Raw genomic sequence first — 15,024 nt, forward strand, 5'->3', positions numbered from 1 at the left:
AGTCTGTCTGATAATCTCTCTATGTCTTCTTCTTCTTCAAATTACCACAGAAGTAACCAAACCACTATAAACTGACTCTCTCGCCTTTACCAGCTCAGTCCCTAGGCGAGTAAAATTAAATTACACTGTCCACTGCTGCTGTCTAGACAGCGAGGGGGAGAAGGAAGGAGAGAGGTGGAGAGGTCAATCTACAAAGCCTGAGGCAGACAGAGGGCTATCTGGCAACAGGTATACAAGGTGATGCACTGAGTTAAGTTGGAGAAGTGGCCAAAGTGGGCAGCTGGAATGAGAAACAAAAAGAGGAGGTTTACAGAAAGGTAACAGGGGTCTGAATCAGGTAGTAGGTTGGAACAAATGATATAAGGGGGTAAGAGATGACCAGAATCTTACTTGAACTGGGTAAAAATTCTGCATTGAACTAGTCATTTCAATGCAGATTGAAACAGTGCCTCAGAAGCTCTTTGTCTAATCTCATCCGCATCAATTTGCTCTTCTAGGGTTAAGGAGCAGATCCATGCCTCAGCCACACCTTTACTTACCCATCCCTCATCCCTACCTTTATCATCTTTCCCCCATTTACATCATTCCTCATTCTTGGCTTTTACATATTTTCTGAAGTCACAACCAAGTATTTTGTGCATCGGCATTTAGCCCTCTAGCCAATACTTTGTAGAACAACCTTTTGCTGCAGTTACAGCTGCAGCCCCTTTGGGGTATGCCTCCATCTGCCTTCCACATCTGGTGATGCCTATTCTATCAAAGTAGGTGAAGTTCAATTAAAATGGATGTAGAGTCTCTCAACAGAAATGTTCAGGTCTTGCCACAGATTTTGGATTTAGGCGTGAACTGTGACTGGGTCATTCTAACACAAGAATATGCTTTGATTTGAACTTCACAATAAAGCACAACAATGTGTCTTTCAAAAAAAAAAAAAAAAGAATTGCAAAAAAGTACAAAGAGGTCTGTAGTTGTAACCTTACAAAATGCAAGAAACTTAAAGTATAAATACATTTGCAAGGCACTCTATTTTGTTTCTACTCTTCATAGCATTTGTTGGTCCATATTTAGGTCAGCAAATTGATGTCCTGACAAAGAACCCCCACTCCAACTCTCAATTCCCAAAGCCTCCAGCTGTTGTCTCCCCAGATGTTCCTATCAAAAATTCCCCAATCCTTTGCTTCTACGACATTCACAATGGTGCTCAGTAAATCTTTTAAGCTGACATTTTTGGTTCATGGTCCTTGCTCTGTACTTGCTGAAAGTTACTCCATGCAAGACCTCCACCAGCTGCATTTTGTTGAATTTATTTTTATATTTTTTCTCTGTATCATTTTAAACTTCATAACATCTTGCAATAAACTGTTTTCCTGATGATCATAAAATGAATCTCTATGCAGCAGCACTGACACATAAAGTAAGGTAGTGTGAATACTGCACATGCACAGCCACAACACAACACTTAAGCAGTGCATTTGGTGTATTAACTATTTTATGAAGTGGCAATGTTACATACAACCAGTGTCTTGACCTAGTTTCCAGAACAACTGTGTCTTAAATGTGTAAATAAAGAGAAAGGTTAACTAAAGTTACAACATTCCCTTTCAGCACCTCCTTAAATCTCTATAGCCAGGAGGAGTAAGAGTGACTGGAAATATTATAAAACTTAACAGGATCATGTAAGTGGAACACTACAGTTTAATAGCAGGAAGTGCTGTGAAAAGTAAATCCTGTTTCATATCAAAACCTTAGCTGGCTCAGTGGCAGCAGCCACTAGCTGGAGCACATTCAGCTACACGCCTTCTCCATGCTCATCAGCTGGGATAGCATGACAGATAGACTGTGGTGCAAACTAAATTCTAGAGGAACTGGGCAACTTCTTTATAAAGATCACCTGACTAAAAGCAAAATGTACTTTTCATATAATTAACCTGAATATTAAAAAAAATAAAATAAAAAAAAATTATAAATCATGTGATCAACTGTGATTAACCACATTTTTTATACGAAGTCACTAGCCACCCTCTGATTACAGTCAAACTTCTAGAATCAAGGAATCCCTTAAATAGAAGCTGTATGACAACATGAAGTAGGCTAAATGATCTTAAAAGCTAGCTGAATGACAAGCTCTCTTATCTTTCCCATTTTAAAAAGTGTTTATTATATTTATAAATATGGCAGGCAATCACATACAAATGTAGCAAGTGACTTTTATAGTACGACAGGCTGTGGGTGAATACAAGATGAGATCTGAGTATCAACAACAAAAGATGAGAGAAAACATTAGCAGAAACAGGGACAGGAGAGGTGATCTCAGAGGAGTCAGGGTGTTGTTTTCTTCCAAACTGTGTGAGCTCTGCAAGGATTCAGAGTTGTACAGAATTCCTAATGAGGGGGGATTTACTAACAAGAAACAACTGCTCCAGGGAACACTGCAAACCCTCAGTCAGTAAGGCTAATTAATCTCCTTCTCCTCCCAACTCAAGATGGGGCAAAAATTCACACTCTAGTCCACCCTCATACTGACTCTTTATACATGGAAAAGAAATACCCTTTTTTTTGGAAAATATCAAAAGGTCAAAATACATTAAATGAAAGCAAACAGGCTGCAAAGTGCTGCAGATGCAGAAAGACAAACTTAGGTGCTCACCAACAAGCTCTGAGACATCACAAACACATTACTATGCCCAAGCTGCCAATGTGAGAGATGCTACGAGAGCACAGGGCCAGCTGTCCATTCAATAACAGCTCAAAATGGGGGGGAAATGGCTTCTGAAATTAGATTTTATGGGGGTTCTCATTTTGAGTACACAACCGCAGATTAACATCCATTTCCTGTGTGACTCGGTCAAGCATCACATCAGTCAAACATCCCATAACTTTGTCTTATAGATGTCCACGGCTGTGATGAGCTTAATGGCGCATGTCAGATGGGGATATATTTTTGTTAGCCATTTGTTCTGTCAGGCCTTTTGATGCATGGGCTGTTTCTTATACATTTACAGAAGATTATCTGATTTTAGCTGAATGTAAATTTCTTCTGTTCACTAAACAAGTCCAAAAATACAATGACAGCAATAGTAAGTAGAGCAGGAAACCTCCCATAGTAACATGTTGATATGTACTCTATGAGGAGCATTTACCAATTTGCCATCACTGGATGAATTCTTATAATCAGTAAGACTTTTAGTTATCACACTTTATTCCATTAAAAAAAATTTTTGTTAGTAAAACAATGTTGGTGTGGAAGAGTTCCACTCAAGCAAACAAAAGGCTGTGTGGCGTTGATGCCATCTAGTGGTTAAACCTGGCTAAACTACACTTTGTTTTATCATTAAAATATTGCATTTAACCTTAACAGCTACTAAAAGACACAGATGTGTTTTGAACTTTGAGTTTTTAACGTCATGTTCCAGTTTTATAGTTATTTAAACCCAAGAAAAACTAAATACAAGGATTTTCCACACCAAATTCCAGGCTTCTTGGTCTATGATGTTGTCATTTGCAAATGTCACTTTAGTTTTGATTTGATAGTACAGTGCAGTGTAGCAACAGGAAGACAGTTGCACTGTTTAAGCAGCACCATTTAATGGGTTTGTGAGTATAGGTTCCAGCATTCCAACACAAGGCCATAAGCAGGACCCATTATGATTGATGTTGGATCAAATGAAATGAGGAAGAAAGGAATTATGACAGTTTTGATATGTAGATGAAACAAGGTGCATCTCGTAGATTGTAATGTTAAAGTCTCCCACAACCACTTACAGTGCAACCAGTAACATCATTTATTAAACATATTCTTATGCGCATACAGATTTTGTCATATGGGGGGGGGTTCACTCCACAAAACATGTAAACATGTGAGCAGTAGAAAACATCATCTTTTCTCCTGTGAGACCCTGTTGTGTCTAACTTCAGTCCTGCTGGATTCAAACTGACTTCAAAGCTCTAAGAGCTACAAAGGAATGACTTCAAACATTGAACTGAAAACTTGCCTTTAAAAATGAATTTCACGTGTTTTTATTAAACTGCATAAACAAAGAGATCTAAGAGGTTTTCCTATAGTGCTCTTTATATATCTTAAAGTCATTCATTTACATAATGACTCACAAAAGCATTTACACCACTTTAACTTTTTTGCATTTTGTCAATGGAATGGAGTTCAGCATACCCCGGTCAAAGTACAGCTGCCCAAATCTGGTGAAAACATATTCCATAAGACCTACAGCTAAAATTGCTGCAGAGGTTTTTCTACAGAGTAGTGTGACAGGGGTTGAATACAGATGTTTGGAACAATTTTGATAGCAATATTTGTTCAATATTTTTTAAACCATGTATTTTGAATTCACTTAATCACAAATTGTGGTTGTAAAGAGAAAATATTAAATGGTAAATTATATGAATACATTTGGAAGGTACGAGTCTGCTATTACTATGCAGCAGTTCAGTTTTGTGATTCAGATCACGGCAAACCAAGCTGATTCATTCTGTTTTCTGCATAACCCATAGAGGCCACTGATATCATCTCTATTTTCCATGAGTCTGCATGCAGTCAAACATGCAACTGCAAAACAAGGCACACAGAAATTTTGAACAAAGACTGCAACTTACAAACACTTCTTGAAACTTATGGATAATGCAATTAGAAACCACAAACATTCTGCTATATATCCACACTGAAATGGACAATGAATTAAGGCAGTATACATGTAAACACATAAACTAAGCACACTTTTACACATGTGGAAGCTTAAAAAAAAAAAAGTACACAATGCAAAGGAAGATAAGTAAGGTTTCAAATAATTCATAATAGATTCATTTTGGTTTCCTCTCTAACACACACAGCAATATTTTAGTCAAACACAAATTGTCTGGGTTCGCTTCAACACTTGTGCCCAGAAAGAGACATACAGAAGTCCTCTTTATGGACCTTGTCTCCCATGCAAGTCACTTAAGCACTCAACAGCGCCCCTTTGTGGTTGTTTGGTTGCATTGAGAGCAACATCACCTCTATATGACAAGGATGTATCACTGGAGGCTGTGCAAAGAATTAGGGTTTGGATTAACGTCTTTAGAAAAAGCTTAAAGCGATTATGCACACAATCATACACATGTTTTATTCTCACAGGTACTATACCTCGTATATAACCACTAAAAGCTTCAACAATACAGACTATGTTGCAACTGTGAGTTCATTTGTTTTCCATTAGGGCAGAGTGAATCACTCATGCACTGTACATTTTTATTCTCAAGAGCACCTGATTTACATGTAGTTCAAAATGGAGCAATTACTTAATGTTAGATTTAAAATGATCTTTCTGTCAACAGTGCTTTACAACAATATGCACACCTTTTTAACTTATATTTTGTCATTCTACAGCCACAAACTTTGGCGTATTTTATTAAGATTTTATGTCATTATCCGATGCAAAGTAGTGCATAATTGTGAATTAAACGGAAAAGGACAGTGTTCTTTTTTTAACAAATTAAAATCTGAAAAGAGTGGTGTGTATTTATTTTAAGCACTGCCTGAGTCAACACTTTGCAGAACCATATTTCATTGCAGTAACAGCTGGAGGTCTTTTGGATATCTTTCTACCAGTTTTGCATGTCACCTTTTCAAGTCTCACCACCTATTCTGAATTGGATTTAGGTTTGGAGTCTGGCTGAGTCATTCTAAAGCATAAATATCCTTTGGTGAAAACCAGGGGTCTCAAACTCTGGTTCTTATTGCCTAGAGTCCTGCAATTTGTAGATGTTTGTTTCATTCAAGAAACCTGAATGAAATTGTTGAGTCATTAGCAGAATCTGTATAAAGCAGAACTCTGTAGAAGAGGTCAGCATGGTGAGTATGTATTTGCCCATTTAATTTATTTTGGACTATGTATGCATCTAAAAATTGCAGGGCACCAACCCTGAGGAGTGGAGTTTGTGACCTGTAATCTAAACTGTTTTTGGTAGCCTGCACTATATTTTTTGTCATTATCCTGCTGGAAGGAGAACTTCTGTCCCTGCCTCAGGTCTTTTGCAGTCATTGACATGTTTTCATCCACAACTGCCTTGCATTTAAGGTAAGGTAAGTTTATTTATATAGCGCTTTTCAGTAACGAGACACTCAAAAGCGCTGTACATACAATTACAATACAATCACAAAGAACACAGAAAAACAAATCAAATGCTAAGAAATATAAAAATCTATGAATCCTTCTGAGAAATCTAAAAATCTCCGGTCAATATTACAATGATACAGATAACATTAATAGTCCTTTGGGTTTTACTGGTAAGAGCTGGTTCTAAACCAATCTTTCTAAAGAGGTAATTATATCATTAAGTCCTCTATGTAGGGGAAAGCATCTTGTGCTAAGAAGTCTCATCATTCCACTGAATTCTAAGTAGTGAAGCTGAGTCACTGGTACAAAACAGCTTTAATCCACATTTTCAGGTGCTAATAATATATTGCTTTTACTGGTACTGAAGTTGAACTAAGTAATCTAATTAAGAAACCTGGGTCATTGGTGTAAGGCAGCTAAAGTCCAAGTTACTAATAATGTTTGGTTTTCACTGGTAAAATCTATGAAAAGTAATGAAATCACATTCAGGTAAAGTAAGATAGGAGGGGGGGAAAAAATCATATTTCAGACTCTAATCTTAGCAGAATAGAGTCTGAAATAGAAAAGAAAAACCTCAGCAGGGATAAGCAACACATAAGTAAAGATTTAGTAAGAGTACGGTGGAATCTTGAGGGTGCGAATATATATAAGTCTGAGTGTGTTTGCAAGAATTAGACTGTCAACACTGATAGAAGCGCCATTGTCCTTGAGAAGAGAGGTGGAAGTTTTATCAATCGGCCGCATAGTCCTATCAGCACACAGCTGGTAGGAGAGTGCTGGGGAAGGGTGTCGTGTTTATATAACATCCAGGAGATATTTTGTTGATAGCCAGTTAACAGAAGTTGCCAAGGCCACATTGGGGAGCCAGATTTAGAAAAACAATAAATGTTGTGGTTCAGGCAGTTGTGAATTTCCAACTACCTTAAGAGTTTTACTGGTGTGTCTCAATTGCGAATCCAAATGGCCAAATTTCTGGTACTTTCCACAGATCTGGAGCATACAACTTCTCCAAGATTATATCCTTTAACCTCTGAGTCCAACCGCTGCCAGGCTGCGATTCTGTTCGAGAATCGTGTCCAGCTTGCGATTCTGCTCTCTTAACATTTCAGTCTGAGTGTTGATCGTTCTACAGACTCAATCTAACATTGCAGGAAGCTTTGGAAAGCTTTGAACAGCCGCCCACGTTTTGAGAATCACTCAATAAGTCAGGTAACCACCAACTCCAAAAAGCAGAAATCCTGTTATCAAAAGTCCAAATATGTACAGGTTTTCTACGTCCTCGACCGACATCGTAGTCAGGAACACAATCTTCCACTGCTGCCAAGAATCCATTGTGTTTCCAGAGAAGAATGTCCCGTCTGGACAAGAGGGTTTCCTATACCCTGTCTTCCGGAGGAAAAAAAAAAAAAAATTTTGACCAATTATGTTGAGAGTCCAGCTGACCAAATCCATAATTTACAAGTTTGGAGGATATGCAAAACAAGGCTCTGAGAAATACACAGACAAAAAGCAGAAGCAGGAATCAGCAGGGAGGGAGGGAAAGAAAATGCATGTCTTCCACTGAGAGCAAGAAAAAAAAAAGAATTCATCTTCCAATCAACTTTGACCTGTGTCCTGGTCCCAGCTGCAGAAAAGCCACAACATGATGGTGTCACCACCACCAATGTTTAATGTAGGACAATATGTATAGGATGAAGTTTAGTTTTTCACTTTGATCAGACCACCTTCTTCCACATGGTTTGTCCCCTTAATGGCTTGTGTCTTTCAACAATCGCTATCTGAATTAGCATTGTAATGCTAAGTCTAGCTTGGCATATCCTTACTGGCGCTAATCTCATGTAATCATCATTAATGACTTGTAATTACAGTGCGTCACGACGTCGCAACAGGACTGCGCCAGCGTCAAACGTCCTGACTGCAGATGCTGCCTTCAAACGCTAATTAGAAATTGGTACGACCCGTTACGTTTACCAAATCGGCATGAAGTAAATCACGGTTTTGGCTGGTGTTGCATCATTAACATAACTATCATTTTTGACGTTATATATATTAAATAACTGTGCATTTTGCATTAGGTATATCAATGTTTTTATTTCTCATCTTTTACAGCGCACCATTACCCGTAGGCTAAAGGCATTTTGAGAAAAATCCAAATGGCAAATTGGCTTAATTGTTTCACTGAAGCTTTAATGAATGGGGAAGGGGGTGTTTAAACACAACATTTGTGTGTTTATAACAAAATTCCGCAGGGTGGGTGTGAGCAGGCTTCTCAGAGCTGGTATTTCCGGGCTCCATTAAAGGCACCAGTCGCTTTCTGCTGCAGCTTTGGATTCATTTTGCAGCCGCAGCGGAAAAAAAAACAATGCTAAGGACAACATAGTCTCTCCACACTGGGTGACTGATCATGGCCAGTCAGTGTAGAGAGGATCCTCGCATCCGTTCCAGGGAGCATGCAGTCAGCCTAATAACAGCTGCTGAGCCCCGGCAACAGGAACCGTCCGAAAACACCGGGGAGTCGTTGCGAGAGCTGCCGAGATGGATGCATATTTACCTCTATAGCATGCACGGCGTGACTTTGGATGTCCTGCTGTCCTCTCTGCAGGGGGTTGTTACCAATCGAGACCCTAAGCTGGTGGGCTTCTCCTCTCCGTATCTGTGCATCATGCACGCGCTGACCCACTTTGTGCTGGAGAAGATCTACTCCCAGAAGAAGTGTTTCCAAGGTCGGCCCGTGGTGTTCCACTTGGTCTTTTACCCGTCGGTCTACATCGGACTGCAGATCCTGATCGGGAACATCACCACTCTGACCGAGCAGGTGCGAGTGGTGTCTGGGACGCAACTGGTGGTCCACTACATCCTGGCTCTGTATTTCTCCCAGGTGTTTCACAGGGGGCTGGCGCACCTGCGGTACCACCCCGACTGCCGCTGCGCCGACCTCTGGAGGAGCCTCAGCGGTCCGGATCGTCCTCCTTCATGTGGACTCCCCGGGTTCGTCCGGTTCATATTTTTTGGGATGCACGGTTTTCTGGACGAAGTGCTCTTCACGTCTCTGTTCAACCTGGTGGAGAATTCCGACCGGACCCTCAGTGGCCACACGTCCCTTTGGTCCTTCCTGATGTACGGCAGCTGCAGCTTTGTGGTGGAGAAGCTCTACTTTCACCTGCACTTCGGACGAGGCTGGGGGACATGGCGGCGCCTGCCCATCTACATCTGCTTCATCTACACCTGGGAGTTCTGCTGGGGGCTGGTGCTGAGGCAGTTTGACGCCTGTTCCTGGGATTACTCCCACTACCCGCACAACTTCATGGGACTCATCACCCTCCTGTACCTGCCAGGCTGGGTGATTCTGAGTCTGTACCAGGACGTGCTGTCCAACGTCCTGCTGAGAATAAGGTGCACCAGAGGTCTAGAGTGTGTGAGTGAGGAGAGTGGAGAGGTCAACGGACAACTGGGGTCTAAGAAAAAATAACGCTTAATGTAAAATATGGCCCCCAAAAGATATAGCTACCGACTATTAAAAGAATGTTGATACAGGTTATTCTCAGCAACTTAGAATATCTCCAAAATGTTTATTTATATCTGTAATTCTATTCAAAAAGTGAAGCTTGTTTAATGACCGAGGACAGGGTAATATCTTTGAAGTGTTTGTTAATGAATTCCCAAAAAGCCACAAATAGTCAATGGTCAAGAAGCAGTCTGTATCTAGACATAATAATGGAAGGTTAAGTGGAAGGAAAAAGGCTGATGCCATCATGACATGGCTTAGAGGTAATGAAAACCTCAAATTAAGTTTCTCAGTACATAAGATCAAAAAATAAAAAAAAGTTTTAATACATAAATGCCAGCCACAATAAACAAGGAAAGGCTGCTGACTATAGCTGTTGTACAGTAAACAGACAAGGGTCAGCTTTACAGGGAGGGTAAGCCATAAAAGCTTTTTATTTAAGACGCTGGCTGTTCAATGAGTACTTTATCAGAGCAAATTAATGAAGAGTTGAGTGGAAGGAAAGAGGCCATTTTTAAAGCAGCCTTTTATGCAGTAAATCATGTTCAAGGACTGATTTAGCGTTTACTTCTATTAATTATGGCTTGTTGATTATGGCTTAAAGTTAATGAAAATCCAAAATTTTATCTGAACATTTGAATATTACAGTAAACAAATAAAAATATAAAAAAATAAAGGATTTTTAAATACAGAAAAGCTGACCTACACAATCATCTGTAGGTCCTGACTTGACAGTTGTTCGCCACACTGTCATTCTACATGAAGGATAAGGCACCTTTTCTGCCTTACCCTTTGTGTAGAATGACACAAATGTATCTAAGCATACGATGGGTAATATGTTTGGATATAGCACTCTACCCCAGAGTGTTGTATCCAATTACATGTTATATAATACTAATTTGAAAAAAGGATTTCAAAAAAGACAAATTATGCCATGTACTGTACAATATATGCACTCGGAACTCAGTGGTAACTAAGCACAATTTTTCTACCACCTTCCACTAAACTTTCTTTAAATATGATTGGAAACAGCATTGTGTGAACAGGCTGCTTCTATAGTAATGAGTCATCCCTTTATTTACAGTATGCATGCTGGCATTCTTTGTTAAAAAATATATTCTTTCAATTGGTTTTTAGTAAGGTTTACATTTTTTGAAAAACAAAATTTCATCTTTTTAAACGATAATCATCAATATTAACAGAATGCATACTTTTTTGTCTAATGACATCAATATCATGTACAAGTTTCACTTGAATTGAATTTCTGGAACAAATTAACTTTTAGAGTATACTGGAATTTATTGAGCTGCACCTGTATAATACTGAACATTTTCTAATTGTTCACTTTATGATGTCCAATTAAGACCCATGACTATTAGTCCATTAACTTACTGCCATTTTTATCTATATAGTATACAAAATGGATTGTAATATTAGAACATTTTATATATTCATATGTTTAGAACTGTAACTGGTCATTTTATTAAAGAGTACAGAGGCAGGCCAGAGCTGGCCTAAAGTATCATGGATGACAGCACTTGTGATATCTGATATTTTAATATTATGTACTGTAAATTAGAGCAGTTAGACTGCTGAGATGTTTTCTGGAGTAAATAATTTTTTCGTGTAATAAGTTGACATTTTAAAAGTAGCCTAGGTGGGGTTTTTTTTTCCCCCATTCCTTTATATGTGGTGCAATCAACTAAAATCCAAAAGTAAAGACAAATGATCTAGAATCATCATTTGAACGAACAAGATGGAGATCGGTATTCATCTCACAGATTCCCTCATTTACCCAGCCAGAAATAACTTCTGAGTTCTAGAAGCCTACACAATTTTTTCCCAATTCCTACCAATATAGAAAGTGTGTATTACTTTCAATTTTTAAACTACAATAATGGTCGGGATCGGATGTAAATTGCATGATAATTGGAACAAGGATGATATAAAACTGAATACTGATCATAGCTGGAAGCCTCTCAAATCTAACTATGATCAGGGCCCCATACAGCCTTGGCCCGGCAGACTCACCTAAAGTATCCGCGCTGTGGGTAGTTTTTAATCACAGTGAGTCAGTTAGCATGCTACATCTCCTGCACGCTATAACTGATGAAAAAACATGAAACTTTTTTGGCTTTTTACACTCTAAACAGCACTAAATGCTGTCTGATGTTCCAAAGTCTGTATTTCCACTATTTTCATTGGTATGTGTTATTCTATTTTTAGAAATAAACTTAAATGTTTTCCCTAATTGGCCTAAAGGGATAGTTTAAAATTAAAAAGTAAAGTTCCAGTAAATTGTAATAGAAGTTGACATCTTCCCTCGTGAGATATTAACTGCTTATTAACTTTTAACTAAGATTAAAATAATAGTTTAGGATTTTTCAAGTGAGTTTCAGAGGATCAGTACAAGAAGACATTGACCCAGTCATAAATGTAGCAATGGAGCACCTTGAGCAGAATAGAAATTTGGAACCAAGTGGGATTTTACTGTGAGTTTTACACGAACCAAACATTACTTTGCTGGAGTGCCTTCCTGTGCAAACAGAGAATCAATTAAACAAAACATGACTCCTGTACTCAGCTGCAAGTGCTACAGCCATGGATCCCAGCATCCCGGACAGATTATACAGAAATACTTAAATTGGTTGTGAGTGCTCAGTAATGAAAAAAATATGCTCTTGTCCAACTGAGTAAAAGCAAATGGTGTATATTTTTATGTTTCTTCATCCTGGTTTGATGATTTTGTCTGTTTTGGATTTGGAAGCTAGACTGATGTTCTTTAATGTCTCACATATACATACCATTTACTGCATGAGTGAACGACGTTGCACTTGCTAAACATATTCCCTGACCGCATAACTGTACTTTCGATCATACTTTAAATTTGTTTGAGCACTTTGTGTGAAGACCAAAATGAGTTTAAGAAAAATACGTGGAAGGCTTGAGCAACATGCAAATCTCTGGTAAAAGACAAAAAAAAATAGCATGCACTGTCTTAACATTTTGATTAAACCCAAAAACCTACTGTTACAACTTGTACTTATTTATTAAAATTGCATCCGTTATAATCACCAGTGTTTCAAATGTCAACATGCTCTCTTTGAGAATCAATTTACATAGCAAGTTGGACCAATTTAGTTGTGCTTTCACTTTCCTAAAAGGTGGGTCTGGATTTTTAACTTCAATTCTGGTAAACTGTTAAATACTGTCTAATCAAATGCTGTTGTCAACTATATTATACGTAGTAAAGACGTGCAAAAAGCCAGATTTTATTGCAGTAGTCTAATCTCACAGAAAATTATTTTGAAAAATCCAACATTTAAGTTGAACACATTTATTTGGTGCAGGTAGGAGAAAACCCGCATTAAGTAACGTATATAGTTCCCAAATTTACTGGGGCTGCACCAATTGACTCTCCTAATATTGTCTTTACATTGAATGTCACTGAACCACTTGCATAATCCATACTTTGCCTTTTTAAATTGATTACATAGTCTTGGAACTTTTATTTAGTAATCCTGTTTGACTTGGGTAAAGTACCGACATGAAATATAGGTATATTTTTCTATGAAACACTCTTCAAAATTAGAAAGACAAAAAGAACATGTCATTTAAATATGGTTGATCAAATATACAGCAACTTTCTTAAATGCACGCCGCCAGAGCAATAATTAAAACAGTTGGGATGAGAAACAAAGCTAGACTAAATATGACCAGGAGTTCATCTGGAGCCGTTTTCTTTTGATCACATTAGACTTAGAATGAACTTTTGGTAAATAAACACCTGGAAAAGCACCTCAACTTCCTTGTTAAGTAAGGTGGAGGATCTGTGATGCTGTGGGACTTTCTCTCTTCCATAGGCCCTGTGAAAATAGCATGATAAATTCTATGAAATACCAGGACATTTTAAATATAAATCTGTTGGCATCTTTCAGACACCTCAAAATGGGTCATCATCAGGTGTTTCAACAGAATAATGATCCAAATCAACAGGCCTTTCATAGAGAGTTAAATATATATTGCTCACTGTTGTGGCATTTTAGAGTTACCAAGACTCTAAAAGAATTCATGTAAATTTAGATTATAACCACATCTATACCCCAAGTCCTAATAACTATGGAGTAGCTATATGGGTAGTGTGTATTTTTTTTGTTTTTGTTTTTATGTATTAAAAGCTAAATAATAACAGGGGAATAAGACCAAAGGTAAACATCACACTCTTTATGAAACATTGGAGATCCCACTAAACCTGGGAAGGCATTCATTCAGACAGTAGATAACCCAAGAGAGGACAACTGAGTACTCCAGCAACATTCAGCAAACTTCACTGCACCTCACAGTGAGAATACATGAACTACTTAATAAAGGCTCATTAGCAGTCTTAAACTGATGTAGCAATACTGATGTGTTACTGATAAGCAAGACATGGTTTTAGGGTATATAAAAACAGGAAGTTAGGTTAAACCATTCATCTCACCATTACTTCGCTTTCAGTTGCTTAAAAGCTTTCTTTACAGAACCCCTGCAAGTAATAGACTTGCAGGGGTAAAGCTATAAATAAGTTACAAAGGGGTCATTATTTATCTTAAGTGCATAGTCTGAATAGTGTAAGAATATGAAGCCACTGTGATGTTATCCAGCAGTTGCTGCCTTGGTCGTTTGAGAGCCTGAAACACCATATTTGGACAGAAGGATGATTCTGAAAGGTGATACTTTGAACCGGGTTGGATAAAAGTATGTAGTTGATATTTTAGACTTGATATCTGTTCATCTAAACCACAGTGTATTAATTTAATGTTAATTTACAACTTTTTCTAGCAACATATGTTGCAGTACATGCACAAAAGGCCACCAATTATTAAGGAATCATGTGTGTCCATCAGATAGAAGCTTTCCCTATTAATTACATGTTTGCTGGGTTGGTTAAAACTTCCAAATCATATTGTTGAGTACTGTAAAGGACCACCTTCCAACAATATCAATTGTATTACCCACCTTAAACTATATTAATATTCATTAATCAGTCAGTCTCATAATCTATCAAAACAAAATCAAAAAAGCCCACTAAACAATGTTTATCACACATTAAAGAAGCCAGGAGATTTCAAATATTTCAGATTATTTAAGATTTATTTAAGTGACAGTAAATCTGTTAAATAGTGCTAATCCCACTGGAAGGTCTCTTCTTGTTTTTGGTCCTGATAATGTGTTATTGAGTCCAGCAGGCGTTCTTGGCATTTTGATAGCTCTTTAAACATATTGTTTGTAATTTTAACATGGACTTCTGCTGCAAATTCTAATATTAAATGTGAGTGAGTGTTCCAAAGCTGGCAAACATTTTAGATATAGAAATAAGGTACCGATTGGCACCTTTATTCAACCTTCATAATCCAGTTATGAATAGGAGGT

The 15,024-nt window shown here is 38.0% G+C and overlaps 1 protein-coding gene across 1 annotated transcript; it reads left to right on the forward strand.

Moving 5' to 3' along the window:
• Positions 1-8,407: 8,407 nt before the first annotated feature.
• Positions 8,408-12,640, forward strand: tmem229a (transmembrane protein 229A). Its single transcript, XM_047389091.1, has one exon. It carries the CDS (start codon positions 8,512-8,514, stop codon positions 9,574-9,576), a length of 1,065 nt encoding a protein of 354 aa, XP_047245047.1. The 5' UTR covers positions 8,408-8,511; the 3' UTR covers positions 9,577-12,640.
• The last annotated feature ends 2,384 nt before the right edge of the window (positions 12,641-15,024 follow it).

The sequence above is a fragment of the Girardinichthys multiradiatus genome, chromosome 17, assembly GCF_021462225.1.
Source record: "Girardinichthys multiradiatus isolate DD_20200921_A chromosome 17, DD_fGirMul_XY1, whole genome shotgun sequence".
Classification (NCBI taxonomy): domain Eukaryota; kingdom Metazoa; phylum Chordata; class Actinopteri; order Cyprinodontiformes; family Goodeidae; genus Girardinichthys; species Girardinichthys multiradiatus.

Bases quoted from the DNA above. Each gene is read 5' to 3' on its own strand.
- tmem229a (XM_047389091.1), top strand. From the start codon at position 8,512: ATGGCCAGTCAGTGTAGAGAGGATCCTCGCATCCGTTCCAGGGAGCAT.